Raw genomic sequence first — 19,557 nt, 5'->3', positions numbered from 1 at the left:
ACTAGAATATATGTCCCTCTTCCTACAGAGTCTTGTGTGAGCATACGACAAGGGCCTCCTTCCCACACAGGCTAGATGTGAGGAAAGGAGAGGGACATTCACAGTTCCTCTGTGTTGCTAGAGATGTTGAGATATGAGAGTGAGGCAGGGTGGGGACAAGGGGTCAGACAGTAGTACAGATGACAGTGACAATATAAAGGACAAGCATGTGCCAAGGTGAAGTCTATGTGCAGTACATTCTATGACAAACACCACTGAAGAAATACCTTCTACACAAGCAGGACATGATCTGCTTACTTCTAAAGGACCATAGATCTCAAATGATTTTAACAAAGGTCCCATGCACTCATTATGGTGAGAGTTCTTAGAAGACAGATTGAAAAGAGGCACCCACCCGAAGGTGCTCAGATACCACATTAAGCTACGTTGATGGCATTACATCAAGTATTACAGTGCAAATTCTTTATTAAATTAACCCACAGAGAACTCTTTCATTAAAAAAAAAAAATTATCCCTTGTAGGTCCTACCATCTAGGAGGGAACAGACTTTCCTCCTCAGCATTCAAAAAGCTTCCACCTTAATGAACCTTATTAAAATGTATAAGCATGATAAATGCTATATAAATTAAAGGGAGAGTTATACACTGAGAACCTAATCAAAGAAAATGACAAGGAAATCTGTGACAACCTTTATGGACAGCCTTCTACCTCAGTCCGTAGCCATTTCTCCTTTGGGGGCTGTGTAGGGCATATGGCTGGTCTAGAGAGTTTCCATAAAGCCAATTGATTATGATGGAGATAAACCATGCCATTCCAAACCCAACAGGTCTACCTTCCCCAGGATCACGTGGGAGCCAAGCCTTGTTACAAACGGCCTCCAGATTCTACAACACACTGTTGTCCTTAAGGGCAGGGTGTCCTAGAACAAAGGCCATCTCAGATTCCATTTGTCCCAGTCACAGATGCCTTGAAAGGCCCAGAGCAGAGCATCTGGATGGAACTTGCTGAACAAGCTCCCCAGGCCTGGGTTGGGGTTTCTTCTTTCATTCTGTACAAACTAGAGAGGAGTACTATTCATTGTCCTTCTGACCAATGTGAGTCCACCAATTCTCCTTTCTAAGCTACAGTGCCAAGCAGAGCAGTTTTCCATGAATCTGCCATCATTAAGGTATGGAAATCAGTGTTTACTCTTCACGTGTTCTGACACTATCTACTCAATTAACAAATGTGCTATAAGTAGAAGTTGACACTGGAATACTTGGTCATCCAAAACTTTTTACTTTATTCTTCTTTTCTCTTCTCTTTTCTCTTCTCTTCTTTTCTCTTTTTTTTCTTCTCTTCTCTTTTCTCTTCTCTTCCTTCCCTCCTTCCTGTTTTTTCTCTCTCTCTCAATTTCTCTCTCTCAATTTCTCTCTCTCTCTCTCTCTCTCTCTCTCTCTCTCTCTCTCTCTCTCTCTCTAACAGTATCTCTTGAATCCCAGGCTGGCCTTGAACTCACTACATTGCCAAGAAGAATCTTGAAATCTGCATTCTCTTGCCATTACTTTGCAAGTGCTAGGATTACAGGCACATGTAACCACATCTGCTTTTATGTGATGATGTGGCTTGAATCTAGGGCTTCATGCATGTTAGGTACACATCATATCCACTGAGGTACAGCTATTGAGCAATGCTGAGAGTTTCCAATGAAGGTATTATTAAGCTTTGACTGTTTAGAGCTACCTACAGCATGCAAGTTTATGGTGACATTATTGCATAGTAGCTAAGATATGAAAGCAATCCACATTCCCATCAACAGATAAGCAGATAAAGAAAATGCATCCTATATGCACAAGAAGCATAAAATGATGTCATCTGCAGGGAAATGGTTTGTACTAAAAATCATCATGCTAAGTGATAGCCAGAGCCAGAAAGGTAAATAACACAATTTTTCTATATGCAGAATCAATCTCTCTCTTCCACTTCCACCTCCTGCCCCCAGGCACGCATGTGAAACTAAAAGAGAAACTATTTGGGGAAAGAAAGGCAGACAAAGGAGGGTAATGGAGAACATTATGTGGAATATGAACAAAGAAGATTATTATATAAGTATGAAAATGACATCGTAAAACTTCTTAGTTCATATGCTCAGTAGCATATTTTATATGTTGGTCCACTATATGTAGACCACTATGTAGGTCCTGTAGACTGGAGTAAGGTTGTTTGACTCATTTCACTGGCCCTTACAATACTTCAAGGGTTTGACTGTTAACATTTTGGACATTAAAACTATAATACTTAGGGTTTTTTTTTTTTAAAAACATACTTTACAAATAAAGGTACTTAAAACGCATTTTAAGTCTCTGGTAGATAATAGGGAGGAAAAGGTCATACTTATTTTATTGACTTCCCACCCCACACTAAATACACATGTCTTTTTACATCCCCTAGTTTCTTACCTTAGAGTTCAAAGACACCATTTGTAAGGGGGTGGGGTGGGGATGTGACTCCCAATTACACAGCATTATATAACATTCTGAACTATTTTAAAATTCACTAAAAGGGTAAAAGAGGCTGTGAGCTCTATCTGAGGTCCAATCTCATGAGACCCTCAAAGGTTCTTTTATAGATCATTTAGAAAGATTAAAAGAATCCTACCTTTGACCAGTCACTCAAAGATCCATTAAACATGAAAGAGACCCTCTGGCTATGGATTCCAATCTCAACACAAAGTGTATGGTTGGCTATTTTACTTTCAACTTGTTTTCATGTTTATTATCTCATGTCATCGGTGACTAATGAAAATATAGGAACCATATATAAAGAATGGAAGAGCCACCCATTGCTCCTTAGAGTGTGGGTGAGACTCAAAATCGCATCTTTCCTTTTCAATTGTTAGCCGTAAAATGGCTAAGATGCTCAGAGGAAAGCTGCAGAGGATAGGACGGTCACTATGGCAGATGGCACAGGGGTCCAGAGAATAATGGAGAAAATAAAGATGCAAGGAATAAATAAGAGTAGGGAGAGAAAGCCCACATGTTGTCAAAGCTTTAGGATTCAGTAATGACATGTGGATGTCATCATTACTGAATCTCTACCTGGTAAGAGAAAAAAAATCCTCTATGTATTTTGGATTAGTTTAATACAATGTCTCTGTGCGTGGTAAAGAAGGTATTTTCTTTGTCTATACAACCAGCATGTAGAACCCAACCACCCAGGCTAGAAGGTTCTCTTCTTAGAAATCAGTTAGCTGGGACAAGTCTAACTGCATTCTGTGACTCTCTCTTAAATCAGTCCATATCAATAACGTTCACAAAAATCTCACTGCTCACGAATCCTAACGACAAAACCTAAACTTGAGCTGGAGAGGTTCTGTTTATACAGTATATAGCTAACATGTACCCAGCCCAGAAAAATTCATTCAACTGGGCATGCTACTGATTCATGATACAACAAAGTGTATAAAACCGTGAGTTGGGCTCAGAAAGCTGAGACTCTTCCCTGTGTACAGAGAGGGTTAACGTGTGTCTGCAGAGGCGAGACAAGAACGCTTGGACAGCCTCAATCAGTATTGATGGGGTGAAACTTGGATAGGAAAAAACACCTCTCCCTATCTGGTTTCTCTCATCCATATCATATTTCTTCTCTCCACAGTTTTATCAAGCAACCTAAAAGAAAACAAAACCAAGAGTCTTCATGGAATAGTTGAGTAGCTCCAGGTTTCTCTCCCAGTAAGATGAGTTTTGTTTAGGTGGAAAAGTTACTAGGAAAATGGTAAGGAAAAAAAAAAAAACCTACCATAAAGCAACAACAGCTTTAATCACATTAAGTTTCCTGAGAGGTTTTAAAACTGTTGGCAGTTTCGGAGGTACCCTACAAATGACATCATGGTTGAAAGTTAGAAATTGAACTTCTTTGGGTTCCATTTGGCACCACATATTGTTTTGGTTGAACATCAGTTAACTTTCTATTTTTACTGGGAGTGATGTCATAACTGTTTTTAGGACAGTGTCTGGCTCTGTCATCTGTGGAACTCAACACATGATCATGTTTTTGAATGTCATTTTTTTTTCTAAAGCTGGAAGCATGTGTGTATTTGGTGGAGAATGTGCTCATCAGCAAATATTCCACAATTTCTGAAACATATTTTTGATTAAAAGTCAAATCCAGAGGCACCCAGGAACTCCCAACCAGTGGCATGGCTTCCTTCTGGTCTGGGCTGGTGTCCTGAGCAGACCTTGGGTGCGAACTCCACATCCAGTCCCATAATACCCAGAGGACGCTCCACTCCCAGGCGCTCTAACACACCCAGGACCACAGGATCTCAGGATCCCAGAAGCTTGGGCACACCAGGATCTCAGGGTCCCAGAGGCAGCTTGACTCCCAGGAACTCTGACACACCCAGGATCTCAGGATCACAGGATCCCAGAATCACAGGATCACAGAGACAGCTGAACTCTAAGGAGTTCTGACACAACCAGGATCACAGGAAGGACAGGCTCCAGTCAGATATAGGGAGGACAGGTAACACTAGCAATAACCAGATGGCACGAGGCAAGCATAAGAACATAAGCAATAGAAATCAAGGTTACTTGGCATCATCAGAACCAAATTCTCCCACCACAGCAAGTCCTGGATATACCAACACACTGGAAAAGTAATATTTGGGTTTCAAATCACTTCTCATGATGATGATAGAGGACTTTAAGAAGGAAATAAATAACTCCCTTAAAGAAATATAGGAAAACACAGGTAAGCAGCTAGAAGCCTTTAAAGAGGAAACACAAAAATTCCTTAAAGAATTACAGGAAAACACAATCAAACAGGCAAAGGAAATGAACAAAACCATCCAAGATATAAAAATGGAAATAGAAACAATAAAGAAATCACAAAGGGAGACAACCCTGGAGATGGAAAACCTAGGAAAGAAATCAGGAGTCATAGATGCAAGCATCATTAACAGAATACAAGAGATAGAGGAGAGAATCTCAGGTGCAGAAGATACCATAGAAAACATGGACACAACAGTCAAAGAAGATGCAAAGAGCAAAAGCTCCTAAGCCAAAACATCCAGGAAATCCAGAACACAATCAGAAAACCAAGCCTAAGGATAATGGGTAAAGATAAGAATGCAGATTTTCAACTTAAAGGGCCAGCAAATATCTTCAACAAAATTATAGAAGAAAAATTCCCATACCTAAAGAAAGAGATGCCTGTGAACATACAAGTAGCCTAGAGAACTCCAGATAAACTGAACCAGAAAAGAAATTCCTCCTGTCATATAATAATCAAAACACCAAATGTACTAAACAAAGAAAGAATATTAAAAGCAGTAAGGAAAAAAGGTCAAGTAATATATAAAGGCAGACATATCAGAATTACACCAGACTTCTTACCAGAGACCATGAAAGCCAGGAAATCCTGGTCAGATCTCATACAGACCAGAAGAGAACACAAATACCAGCCCAGGTTACTATATCCAGCAAAACTCTCAATTATCATAGATGGAGAAACCAAGATATTCCATGACAAAACCAAATTTACACAATGTCTTTCCATAAATCCATCCCTACGAAGGGAAAACTCCAACACAAGGAGGGAAACTACACCCTAGAAAAAGCAAGAAAGTAATCTTTCAAGAAACCCAAAAGAAGATGGCCACACAAACATAATTCCACCTCTAACAACAAGAATAACAGGAAGTAGCCGGGCATGGTGGCGCATGCTTTTAATCCCAGTACTCAGGAGGCAGAGGTAGGCTGATTTCTGAGTTCGAGGTCGGCCTGGTCTACAAAGTGAGTTCCAGGACAGCCAAGGCTATACAAAGAAACCTTGTCTCGAAAAACCAAAAAAAAAAAAAAAAAAAAAAAAAAACCAGGAAGTAACAATCACTTTTCCTTAATATCTCTTAGCATCAATGGACTCAATTTTCCCCAAAAGACATAGATAACAGACTGGCTATGTAAACAGGACCCAGCATTTTGCTGTATACAGGAAATGCAAAGTGACAAAGACAGACACTATCTCAGAGTAAAAGGTTGGAAAATAATTTTCCAAGCAAATGGTCCCAAGAAACAAGCTGGAATAGCCATTCTAATATCAAATAAAATCAACTTTCAACCAAGAATTATCAAAAAAAAAGATAAGGAAGGACACATCATACTGGCCAAAGGAAAAAAAATCTACCAAGATAAACTCTCAATTCTGAACATTTATGCTCCAAGTGTAAGGGCACTCACATTCATTTCAAGAGAAACTTTGCTAAATCTCAAAGCACATATTGCACTCCACACAATAATAGTGGGAGACTCCAACATCCCACTCTCAGCAATTGATGGATCATGGAAACAGAAACTAAACAGAGACACAGTGAAACTAACAAGTTATGAAGCAAATGGATCTAACAGATATTTATAGAATATTTCATCCTAAAGCAAAAGAATATACCTTCTTCTCAGCACCTTATGGTACCTTCTCCAAAACTGACCATATAATTGGTCATAACACAGGCCTCAACCGATACAAGAAGATTGAAATAATCCCATGCACACTATCAGATCACCACAGACTAAGGCTGGTCTTAAATACCAACACAAACAACGGAAAGCACACATACACATGAAAGCTGAACAATGCTCTACTCAATAGCTTGGTCAAGGAAGAAATAAAGAAAGAAAGTAAAGGCTTTTTAGGATTTAATGAAAATGAAGACACATCATGCCAAAACGTATGGGACACAATGAAAGCAGTGGTAAGAGGAAAACTCATAGCTCTAAGTTCCTCCAAAAAGAAACTGAAGAGAGCTTACACTAGCAGCTTGACAGCACACCTGAAAGCTCTAGAACAAAAAGAAGCAAATACACCCAAGAGGAGTAGACAGCTGGAAATAATCAAACTCAGGACTGAAATACACCAAATAGAAACAAAAAGAACTATACAAAGAATCAACCAAACCAGGAGCTGGTTCTTTGAGAAAATCAAAAAGATAGATAAACCCTTAGCCAGACTAACTAGAGGGCACAGAGACAGTATCCAAATTAATAAAATCAGAAATAAAAAGGGAGACATAACAATGAAATATATCTTAAAATAACTATTCTGTTTATTAAATATTAACAGTTGAAAATATTTAAATCATGTTCTACAAAAAGAAGAAAAGGAAAGAAAAGAAAAGAAAAAAAAGAAAATGCCCTAAATATTTGCCTACAGCCCAATCTTATGGAGGCATTTCCTCAGCTGAGAGTTCCTCTTCCTAGATGACTTATGTATCAAGTTGACATAAAACTGCCAGTACATCTATCATCCTGTGAAACTGTGAGTCAAAATAAGTCTTTTCTCTTTTTAAAAGAAAAAAAAAAATCAACAAGTAAAATGTAATTGTTTGTAAATTAAAAGTAAACTAACTTTATGATGATGTTAAACAAAATCTTCAAAACTATAAAGTAATTGTAAAATTAAGTTATATGCCAAAAGATAATTTTGTAAAAAAGAAAGAAAAAAAGGAAGAAAGAAAGAAAGAAAGAAAGAAAGAAAGAAAGGAAAGTCTAATCTAGAAGCTAGCATGTGGCACACACCTGTAAATCCCAGAGTGTGAGAGACTGAGGCAGGGGGATTGTTTCAGACCAGGAATTGAGGTCATAAAGAAAAAAGTCTAAAACAGGCTTTAGGTACAAAAGAAAAAGAAAAAGAAAAAGAAAAAGAAAAAGAAAAAGAAAAAGAAAAAGAAAAAGAAAAAGAAAAAGAAAAAGAAAAAGAAAAAGAAAAAGAAAAAGAAAAAGAAAAAGAAAAAGAAAGAAAAAGAAAAAGAAAAAAAGAAAAAGGAAAAGGAAAGGAAAGGAAAGGAAAGGAGAAAGGAAAGGAAAGGAAAGGAAAGGAAAGGAAAGGAAAGGAAAGGAAAAAGGAAAGAAAAGAAGAGAAAAGACAAGAAAAAAGGAAGCTATTTGATATTAGGCAGCAAAATGAGTAACTTTGTAATACATAGATTTACCATAGAAATACTAATATTCTATAACATCTGAACTCTAGTATTTATCCATGGAAACTGATCAATAACTCATAGCCAAATTAAAAACTGAATTACCAGAGGGAAATCTTGTATATAATTGAGCTAAGTTCCCATTGAATAATTTATACAAATAATTTGTATGGTAATAATTTATGCAAAAAAAGTGAACAGAAAAGAAAAATAAGACAAGCCCCAGGACTTTTCCTTCCCTGATTCACTCACTCTCTTCCTCCAAACACCAAGCAACAAATGGTCCGGTACCAAACCTTAGGGTAAGCCTTAGGGTAATGCATGGAATCAGCTGGTGGTCTTTGCAAGTTCTACCTTGTAGGTCCCACACTCCGGGACACAGAAATCACAGCTGAAGGGTGTGTGTGTGTGTGTGTGTGTGTGTGTGTGTGTGTGTGTGTGTGTGTGTGTGTGTGTTCGCGCGCACGCGCGCGCAGAATCCAGCGATCAGTTTCAGAAACTTCTAGACACACAGACTGTTATGGTACAGGTGACAACAGTTGAGTTCAGTTACATCTACCGCCTACTCAGAAGCTTGGGGTCCCCTCCCCTCAATTATCTGCTCCACTAGCTGAGAGGTATCCTGAGATGTCTGCTGTGGAATTCTGTGGAACTGTATGCTGGCTGACCATGTGCACAGTATCATCATCATTGCGCGTGACACATGCTGATTTGCATAGCTGATGGCTATGCAAATATTAACTGCTCCTTTGACCAGGCGACAGCATTAGGTTTCTCTTCATTTGTTTTAGAGTTCTCCTCCTGCACATAGAAGACACCACTCCCAACCCAAACGAAGCCCCGGGTTTTCCTCTATAGTTTTGCAAGTCTATTTCTCCTGCTTATCAAATTTAGAAGAAGTCTTTAGAGTCTGCCTTACCTCCACGATGCTTTTTAGATCTTGCACGTAGGTCCTCTCTGTCTCCAGGATTTCCTGTACAACTCTATCTACATAGAGGAGCTTGGGGCTGGTGGCCGAGTCTGCAGTGGTTTGTGGTGTCCCACTCGTGTCCATTCTCCATGGAGTCCTAGGCTGCTTCTCGCTGACCCCATTCATGTTTTGTGGTCCGGCAGGCTTGTCCCTCTGCAGTTCGCTGCTGGAAAATGGTCGTGCTGGTACCAGCTCCAGCTTTATGGCCCCAGCTTCTTTATCCTGGTGAAATAAGCCCAAGTGGCTGTTTGAAACCAAAGTCATTCTGCTGCCAAAGGAACCGTGGCTGTCCCTGGAGGAGGCCGAGGATGAGGTGGAGCCGAAGCTGATGGGTCGGTCGCTGTCGGAAAGCTCCATAGTTTTTGGTTCTGGGGACTCGGAGGGTTCCGCTGTGGTCCTTGGATCAGGAACTAGACTTACAGCTGAAGGCACGTCCAGTTGCAAATGGCGGTGTCCATCTGTTTCTGTTGCAGGAGGATAGAAAAGACAGAAGAAGGTCAGTGAGCGTCCTCCCAACAGAAGGAGGGCAAAACCGGCTCCAGGTGCAGAGCAGTGGCAAGTTAACCGGGAAAGGCAGACTGAGATGCCTAGGAGAGTTTCTGCTTCTGAGCATCCTCTGAGCCTGCCGGAAATGCAGCCTCGGGCTCTGCCCCAGACCTCCTGACCTTGAAACTGCAACCTAACAGACTGCAGCGTGAGCAGGGGTGCCCCAGACTGTGAGAAGCAAGACATCCACAACATACTCTTATTAAAAGTGTGACCACCTGCACTGACTTATATAAGCAGGTGAGTCCAGGCTTACCGACTTTAAAGGCTCTGCGGTCAGGACAAGACGAACAGGCAACTTTAATCAACAGCACAAGTGGTTCTTAAGTGCTGAGAAAGGAGAGGGAGTCTTACAGAATTTTGAGAAAGGTTGTTTTAAATTTTAATTGTTCCATCATAATTCCACCATCTTAAAGCAAGGGACCTGGGGCATGAAGACTTGGTTTGAGTGACACATTTCACTCCAGCACAACACTGAAAATAGAGATTTGGTGGCTCTTTTTTTTTTTTTTTTCCCTAATAGGAAGGCACAAAAACCAAACTAAACAATACCACCAACACCCTACGTAAGACGGACCCTTCACCTAAAGCCTTCCTTAAGCGGGGATGCTAGGCTTGCTAGCTGGTAATGATCACCCGGTAACAGACAATCTGACTTTGAGGCCAGGATCACAGGAAAGAGCTGACTCCTGCAAGCTGTCCCACATTCCCAACTGACCTAGAAGATGCGTTCAAATGCTCATGTGGCACCTCGCTGCGTCTTTCTTCCTATATCTCTGTCTGTCTGTCTGTTGTCTGTCTCTTAAAAATCAATCAATCAATCAATCAATCAATCAATCGTGTCATGAGGAAACTGACCTGCCTATGACAAAGAGACAAGGTCTTGTCGTATCTTTCAAGTGATCCAAGTATCCAAGAGCTACTGGAATAGCTCCAACAGTCCATGCGCCAAAGCCATAAAACAACAGTTTTAAACTAGGAACTAAATGATAGCAAAATTAAGCACATCTGGGTCGTTAACATTTGTGAGACAGCACAAGCTGAGACCGACTGCCAACCAGAGAGGTGGTAAGGAGAATTATCCTGGGTTCAAAATGGGCTGTATCTGAACTTCGACATTCCGAAATTATTCTTATGAAACATGCAAGAATCCAGATGTTTTTTCTCAGCTGTCAAAGCAGAATTAGTTTTTTTTTTGCCCCATAATTAATAAGATTGTGTCATATGATAAGGGCTTTGATTGATAATGAAATTGGCAGGGCATCTTACTACCAAAAATCCCTGTTTAGATTAGAGGTTTTATTAGAAACAAGAGAGGTGGCAGGGAGAGCAGATGGGGAGATTTACACTGGAAAGGTTACAATATGGCAGATATATAAGAATATAGATCAATGGTCATTTTTGATAGCTTTGACTTTACAATAAAGATCAAACAGCTGGTACAGATCTCTTTAGAATATAAGTCCTTCGGATCCCTATCTTTTTCCTGGGCAATGTGCACAGAAGATATCAGTGCCAACTTATTAAAACAAATATTAAAACTGCAAATACAACCCTCACTTTCGTTGACAACAAGGAACGGTAAGAAACACACAGGAAATGAGCACACTCAGGACGGCCGGCCACTAGCACTTGGTATGAGTTTGCTGTGAGTTTTTAAAGCTTTTGAAATATGCTTTCTGCTTGCTCTGTAACAACTTTATAGCCCATAAAACATGGATCGGTTTGTAGTTAAAGAGCACTTGACCTAAAATTCTTGATCCAACTTGAGTGTGGCGAAGATCCAAGAAGTGGCCATGCATTCAGACATGCTTGTTGCAAAGTACACTTGGCAAAGCTCAGAGCTGCTGCTATGAAAAACTAGAATGTGATAGTTTGGGGAGGTGGCTCCGTGGGTAGAGACAGTAGCTGTGGCAGCTTGAGGATCTGAGTTCAAATCTCTGAACCCACATGAAGCTCGACACAGTAGTGGGTATCCATAACACTGAAGATCCTATAGTGAGATGGAAGGTAGAGATGGAAGGATCTCTGCAAGCTTGCAGGCCACCTAGCCTGGCCTGTTCAGGAACACACACACACACACACACAGACACACACACACACACACACACACAGACACATGCGCACACACACGCACACACACACACACAGACTACACACACGCACACGCACACGCACACACACACATAAACTACACACTACATGCACATTCACACACATACACACTCAAACATTCACACACAGGCACACACACATACACTCAAATACACAAACACACAGTCACATACACATGCACATTTACACACATATATATACTTAAACACACACAGATACACACATTCACACATATAAAAACACTCAGACACATGCCACACACATTCACACTCATTTATACTCATACACACATTCACATATATACACACACATACACTCACATTCACATACAAATGTGGGCACACACACACACACAAACATATACAAGCAAATAGATGCAGTTTTACACACACACACACACACACACACACACACATTTCTATACTTATTAACTGTGGATGCAGTAAGATTTCGCTCAGTGGGATCTGCCATAATTGTGACCCTGATAGTGCTTCCAATGTAGGGAATGGCTACTCTCTTGAGGTCCTAAAGGTCCAACATCTCAAGGCTATGACTTAGGGTCAACATAAGTTGGATATGTTCAATACCAAAGGCCAAGCTATCTAGACAGTTCTAGGTCAAACAATTGGCCCCTATAGATGACACAGGGTGATTTTCAGAGCCAGTTCCTACTTCCTAACTAGGCAAGTCTTCTCCCTGCTCCTGAAACCATTCTTTCACACAGTCCCATTTCTTTCTTACCGTTTTCTTTTTCTATTGACTGTCACTCTGAGATCAAGGGAGATAAATTTGTTTCTGGCATCTAAGTTATACCACTCTGAATGGGAACACCTTTGAGATGTTTTCAAAAGTAGGAAAAATTGGAACATGGCAATGAGGTTAACAGATCTGCTTCTGGGTCACTCTTAAAAGGACACATGAATGGGTCCTGGTCTGGGAATGCTCCTAAACCAGACCACTGAAGCCCTTGGGACCCACCTACTCTGTAATTGCAGATAGATACCTTATACAACAGAATCTTGCAGATATTTGTAGTATTCAGCCATGCTTACATCTTGGCTAAACATCTTCCAAAGCTACCAAAGACAGAAATAAGACATTTGGCCCCTGCTCGGGGTCAGGATGGGCAGCAAGATGGCTTCCACCACCAGGGTCGTGCAGGTAGTGAAGCCACATGCTCCATTAATAAAGTTCCCTAACAGAAGAGACAAAGCTAAACTCAGTGCCTCAGAAGCTCTGTGGTCTGCTGCGCTCCCCTCCCACTCCTCTGTCACTTCACAGCATTCTAAAGGAAGTACGTCCCCGGATTTACTGATACACCAGGGGCCACCAGACACTGCAGAAATGATAAAATCATTACCCCAGAAATACAGAAGGAAACCTATATCTCAAGAGGAAATGGAATTTATCCAGCGTGGGGGTCCAGAGTGACCGCCTTGGCTGCTGCTTGTCACCAGGCAGAAGGATTAGCTTTGCAATCAAGGACTTCCACAAAGTCAAATGAAAGTCATACATTAAGTAACCTTAATAAATATTCTGTAAGCAGAATGAAGTATAGAAACCCCAGGTGGCCACGTGTATCTCCTACGTTATGTATCTTGGTCAGCTGCCCCACAAGCTGACCTGTACACTTATTAAAGTCTACATTTTTAAATGCTGAAAGAAAGAAAGAAAGAAAGAAAGAAAGAAAGAAAGAAAGAAAGAAAGAAAAAAGAAAGAAAGGAAGAAGGAAGGAAAGAAAGGAAGGAAGAGAGAAAGAAAGAAAAAAAGAAAGAAAGAAAGAAAGAAAGAAAGAAAAAAGAAAGAAAGGAAGAAGGAAAGAAAGGAAGGAAGAAAGAAAGAGAAAAAAGAAAGAAAGAAAGAAAGAAAGAAAGAAAGAAAGAAAGAAAGAAAGAAAGAAAGAAAGAAGGAAGAAGAAAGAAAGAAAGAAGGAAGACATTTGAAATCAGGTCAAACACTAGCCTGTGATTTGAGGCTATTCGTGTCAACGAGTAGCGTCTTTTATGTTGACTCGTGGCTTAGAAGGTAATTATAGTTTTCTCATTCAAGGCAACATGCCTCATAACAACTGTCTCGTCTTGCTCTCACTTCCTTCAAAATAATCAATGATTTATATTGTCTGGACTCTTCTTTCTCATATAAATCTCCAGTGATTCATATTTATAAAACTGTGCTGCTCAACATAGCCACTAGCTCTGTGGGGCCATTGAGCACTGGAGATGGGGTAGTGCAGATGGGGTGAGCTGAGCAGAATGTATAGAATACATGCTGGATTTTAAGGTAAGTATGAAACAAAATTATCAAATTCCTCATTAATAATTTTGATTATATGTTGAAATGATATTTTAGAATAGTGAGATACTTTTAATATCTTATTAAAAATTGCCAGTGTTGTTTTACCTTTGTGTCACTACTAGCAAATTTTAAATCCTATGTGTGTATGCCTGTGTGTATTTTTTTTATCAAACAAAGCTTATGTTGAAGTCATCTAGATAATTGCATTAATCTGTAAGATTTAGGGGCTGGAGAGGAGGCTCAGTGGTTAAAGGTATGCACCGCTCTTGCAGAAGACCTGAGTTTGGCTCCCCACACCCACATTGGATAGCATTGGATAGCTCAGAACCACCTGTAACTATGAGGTTTATTTGCTCTGTATTGTAATGCTAAGAACTGGTTGCCCCAGAGAGGAGAGAGTCCAAATGTAGACCCAAGTGATGCTATGTGTCTTTGCCCCCAAGTTATTTTTGACTGCTAAATAAAGATGCTGACAGCCAATAATCTGGCAGAAGAGACACAAGGATTGAGGGTTCCTGGGCTTATGGGGTTGGAGGGGAACAGAGAGAGGAGGAGGGGAAAAAGGACAGGGAAGAGGGAGGGGAAACGGGAGGGGGGAAATGGAAAGGGCAAGGGAGAGGAAGAAGAGGAAGTCACCATGGGTTAGGTAAGTCAAGAAAAGAAGACTCAGGTCTGACCAGTTGGAGTTAAGAGCAGCTCAAATGAAACATTGTAAGTAATAACTCAGGGTTATGGATAGAAAATAGATTTTAGTAGCATAGAGGGTAGATATCTACCCAGCTCTGGTGCTGTTTAAGGCTTATTGTAAATAATAAAAGTTGTGTGTCTTTTTTATCCAGTAACTGAATAATCAAAGATGGGGTAGAAACCCCCAGATCAGGATCAAACATTTCTACAGCATGTAACTTCAGCTCCAGGGGATCTGACTCCCTCTTCTGGCCACTGTAGGCATCTGCATACATGTGCACATAACCCCACACAGACACACATACACATAACTTAAAATTACAATGACTATTTAAAGTTATCTGCTTATCCATTGTTGTTCAAATAATGGTGAGTGAGTGATGTGCAAAACCCTTCCTCTATTACTATATCCATGCATGTAAAATGATGTTAGGGATAAGGAGAAAGAGAGGGAGATAAAACTGCTGGACACAGTGGAACTGCTGATTTTCCATGACAAATGGACCCAGATGGGATCTCTGGCAGATACCTTTTTATTCTGCTTTGAGTGAAAGATTCATGTGTATACCATTCTGCTTTCCTTCCCAGAGCTACCTTCTCTTTCTACATTCCAAATTGCCAGCTAACAGTAGATAGGGTCGGAGAACTCATGGGTATCACAGGTAGATCTTTTGACCATTACTACTGTGACATAAGCCAGTGTTTTTTTTGTTTTTTTTCTTTTTTGGTTTTTCGAGACAGGGTTTTTCTGTGTAGCCCTGGCTGTCCTGGAACTCACTCTGTAGACCAGGCCGGCCTCGAACTCAGAAATCCGCCTGCCTCTGCCTCCCAAGTGCTGGGATTAAAGGCGTGCGCAACCACACCCGGCTGACATAAGCCAGTTTTATCCACATAGAGGCCATGACCAGGCTCTTTTTTGGTGAGCTTGTAGGTGGTTGGAGGAAAAGCATCTGTAAGGGTCATGGAGGCTTGGTGACTCTGGATATAAGAAGGGACTTTGCTTCTGACAGGAGAGTGGCTCTAGAGCCTCCAGCATGGTGAGCAGGAAGGGAGCTGGAACCTCCGAATCACCATAGGAAGAAGCTCACTTCCTGACCTGCCATGCTGGGGGAGGGGGCAGCCATGCTGGGGGAGGGGGCAGCCATGCTGGGGGAGGGGGCAGCCATGCTGGGGGAGGGGGCAGCCATGCTGGGGGAGGGGGCAGCCATGCTGGGGGAAGCTGCCATTCGGGGAAATCCAGGGCTGTTCAGAAGCCCTCGCTGCTCCAGCCCTAGCTACTGGAGCAAATGAGATGCCTTCAGCCCATGCATTCCCATCCTGTAGATGAACGGCCTCACATAACCCAAGTCAGAAAAAGCACTTGGGCACAGTGTCTCCTGAGTTCCCAGCTCACAGGAACCCTGAGAGGTTATAAATGACTATTGCTGTTTCTAACTCCCGAGGTTTGGGAGTGATTTGGTTTGTAGTAAGAGATTACCTAAGCAGATTCACCTTCTGTAATAAAAGCTACACATCAAAATTACCCATAGCCTCCCTCCAAGGGTTTCGTTCCTCCACAAAAACCTTGAAATTTGTGGATTTCATCATGTTTAAAAGATTTCATAAAGAGAAAAGAAGAACTAAATCATCCTAACCTCAGAGAGATTAGGTACACAGCAATCATAATTGGACCATGAAATAGAGATTACAGTTTAATTTCTAGTCTGTCACAGGGATACATAAACTATTAGGGCAAAGAGAAGTTTGGAGATGAGAAAATAACACAACCTAAGCTACTTGTCTAAAGCGCTTGGTATTTGTACCCAGAAAGCTTATATAGTATGTGTCTGTGTGTGTATGAGTGTGTGTGGTATACGTGATGTATGTATATGTGTGTGTATGCATGTGTTTGTATGTGTGTGTGATATATGGTGTGTGTATATGTGTATATGTGTGTGTGCATGTGTGTGTTTGGTATTTGTGGTATGCATGGTATATATGGTATATGTGTGTGTTTGTGTGTATGTGTATGCCTATATTTGTATTTGGTATTTGTGATATGTGCGGTATGTGTACGTGTACATGTTTATGTATGTATAAATCTATCTCCCACCGATAGAGATCAGACAGTAGAGTAGAAATACCATGCATGATATTTTCTTCCCGTCAGAGCATGCGTGTGTTTGCTCTGGTTCATGTCCTTTTAGTTGACCACATCATTGGTTCATCCCATGATAGTGAGGTAGCTGGACCAGATGGCCTTCCCAAGCCCACACAACCTATGACTCCAATCCAGAAGTAACCAGAAGGTCACTAGTTGATGCCCACATTGTCCATTCCTAACTGGCACAAGTACCAACTCCATGCTAGTGATGTCTTATATGGTACTGATGCCAGGTTTTAGCCGGGAAAGTTTATCGCTGACTTTGCCATGGAAAAAATGAAACAAACCACCACCCTTGTTTCTAATTTAAATTGAAAAATAACTAGTTCCAGTTTCACTTTGAACAGTACTTTCCTGCTAGTATGAAACTTCTGGACTCAAGAAGTGAAAAAGAGTCACAAACTCCAGCCTCATCTGTGTGGAACTCACGCTGTTCCCGAACATCTCTGCTGTCTGGAAGAAGGCATGAAGCAAAATGACATCTTAAAGCAGGAGGAGGAAAGACAGAATTCCAAGGGATTGACAATAGCACTTGGCAAATAAACCCTCCCCAAAGTACATTAAACATTTTCTTCATGAGAGGGCTGGAAGGGAAATTGAAATGCCAACAATAGGGTCAGAGTAAATGCAAAACGTCCTTAAAGGGAGAGGAAGCTGCGTGTTCAAAATACATAGCTGAGCAAAGACGAATGGGTTAATAAATGTGAATGAGCTCTGAAATTTAAATTTTAGATACCAATTTACTGCCACAAAAAGGATATATTGTAAAATACTAACATGACTTTTCCCAAGTAGAAATAAATGGGTTATTTTCTTTGACTGTTTATCTAAAAATATCTTTTTTCTTCAATAACCTTTCAAATAGCTTTCAAAATCTGCCCAAATTACTTAAGAGAATTAAAACCACAGCCCCTATCTGTGTCAAATACATAAACATCTTAAGTGAACATAATTTGATTCTCATATACAAAATATGATAAAGTGAAATCTATACACATGAAAAATGTCGACATCACAAAGTTGAGAAAATTAGTAAGACAGTATAAAGTTAATTCCAGTAGATAATAACATTGAATACAAGCCCAGCTGCCTCTCTATCCCAGTAATTTCTTTTAATAAAAGTATTTTCTACCAACAGAACACTCAAACAAACTGAATTTCCATAGTTCACTTTGGTTGCCATGCGCCTCAGGCTAAGCTGCATTGATGCAGCTGCAAAGCGCAAAGTCTGCAAGTGTTTATTCCTCTCCCCAGCTCAGCTCGCCAGAACCACAATAAGAAACAAGAATATTACAGTGTGAAGCATTCAGTGTGTGCTTGGAAGTTTCTCCCCGGAGGGAGTCGGGAACATGAGCTCTCCGGTTATTTCAAACTAACTTTAAGGGGAGATCAAAGCCAAACTAAAGGCAAACAAGCAAAAACAATTTAATATGGACTTCAGTTCAGATGCAAGGGGGTGGGATAAGGATAATTTAGATGAATTCCATTGTCAGAAAACTTCAGGGCATGCATAGCGTTTGCACCAGGACATGTGTGCTGCATACTCCGAGCTTCTGTCAATACAGTGTTGTAAAGAAAGCCCCCCACCCCCTGTGAAAGTTTCTCCCCTTTCTTGGCTGCTGCTGCTTCAGCTGCTAAGAGACGGAAGGAACTAGTGTTTATTTCCCTGCAAACACCTCCACCAGCACCTACCTGCTCTCCACCGAGGCTGAACATGTCTGTCTTCAGCTGGTGCAGTGGCCGCACTGGGCGCCCAGTCAGGTAAGACAAGAAGCCCTTACTAGTCTGTGCAGCGTCTTGTGCTGAAATATTGCATGAGTCAGCTTTTATCTTTCAAACCCAACACACAAAGGCTTTACAAAAAACCTGATTCGCAACTTTCTGGCTGCCTTTCCCTCGTGCATAGACCACAGACTTCAGCATCGCAGAGAGTCTAAATGAAACATGACATCATTCAATTGAGAAATAGGACAATAGACACCCACTGTGGGTTAGTCGAAAACTTAGCTTCTCTGAGAGACACCCTATGGCTTGCACTCTTTTGTGCACATCAAATGCAGCCCACAGCCTGAAAGCCCTTTGGCTTTTACCTTCTGGCTCAGGCCAGAGTTCTTCACAAGCCTCACATTAAAATGAGCTGGAGTTAGTTCTGGCGGTCAGAGATTTTCAAGTTCACTTCCTGATTTACAAGCTTGTTTGAAAGTGAATCATGCAACTTTAACAGAGCTTTTAAAGGGGGTACAGGACTGACTAGCGCCCAGTTCAGGGTGCCCTGGGTAACCTTAATCGCCAGTTAACAGCCTGGATAGCTCAGTCCGCAGAGTTGCACTGGACTTTAAAGAAGCGTTTTAAAAGTTCTGCCTGTAGGCAAATGCCTAAAATCAAAATGTGCAGGATTCTTCTTTTTTATTGAAAAACTGTTAAATTCTATTATATTTAATTTGCACATTTCAGTAAATTGGACTCATTTGGGATTTTAAGTTTTCCTAAGGCCACTTGTCTTTAAAAATGTCACACCTCTCTCTCTTTCTCTCTCTCTCTCTCTCTCTCTCTCTCTCTCTCTCTCTCTCTCTCTCTCTTTCTCTCACTCACACACACACACACACACACACACACACACACACACACACTAAAGTGAAATAAAACGCTATGACTATCCTGAGATAAAGTTCCAATGCCCATTACCCAAGACTGGATCTCCATCATCTTACACTTAATGATCTCACACCATCAGACGCTTTTCAGTACACATTCCACTGAAAGCCTTCAGCTGTGGTTATGAAAAAAAAAAAAAAAAAAAACCAACCCGGCATTCGCAAATCAACTTTAATACAGCAATTTCTATCA

The 19,557-nt window shown here is 40.8% G+C and overlaps 1 protein-coding gene and 1 pseudogene across 7 annotated transcripts in view; one reads left to right on the top strand and one right to left on the bottom strand.

Annotated features, from left to right (window-relative positions):
* Nucleotides 1–19,557, bottom strand: part of Plekhg1 (pleckstrin homology domain containing, family G (with RhoGef domain) member 1) — a 227,053-nt gene that overhangs the window by 84,989 nt on the left and 122,507 nt on the right. For 5 of the 7 annotated variants that reach the window (XM_011243078.1, NM_001159942.1, XM_011243077.1 and 2 more), the window contains one exon: nt 8,874–9,388. In XM_011243078.1, coding sequence (XP_011241380.1) covers nt 8,874–9,281 — 408 coding nt within the window. In that variant the 5' untranslated portion in view covers nt 9,282–9,388. Of the gene's footprint in view, nt 1–8,873; nt 9,389–9,589; nt 9,649–18,402; nt 18,792–19,557 lie in introns of those variants that run through there. The other 2 variants (XM_006512443.4, NM_001033253.3) reach the window with 2 other exon arrangements.
* Nucleotides 12,689–13,243, top strand: Gm16149 (predicted gene 16149; annotated as a pseudogene).

This window comes from Mus musculus, chromosome 10 (assembly GCF_000001635.26).
Source record: "Mus musculus strain C57BL/6J chromosome 10, GRCm38.p6 C57BL/6J".
Classification (NCBI taxonomy): Eukaryota; Metazoa; Chordata; class Mammalia; order Rodentia; family Muridae; genus Mus; species Mus musculus.
This window is presented reverse-complemented; position numbering and strand designations above follow the sequence as displayed.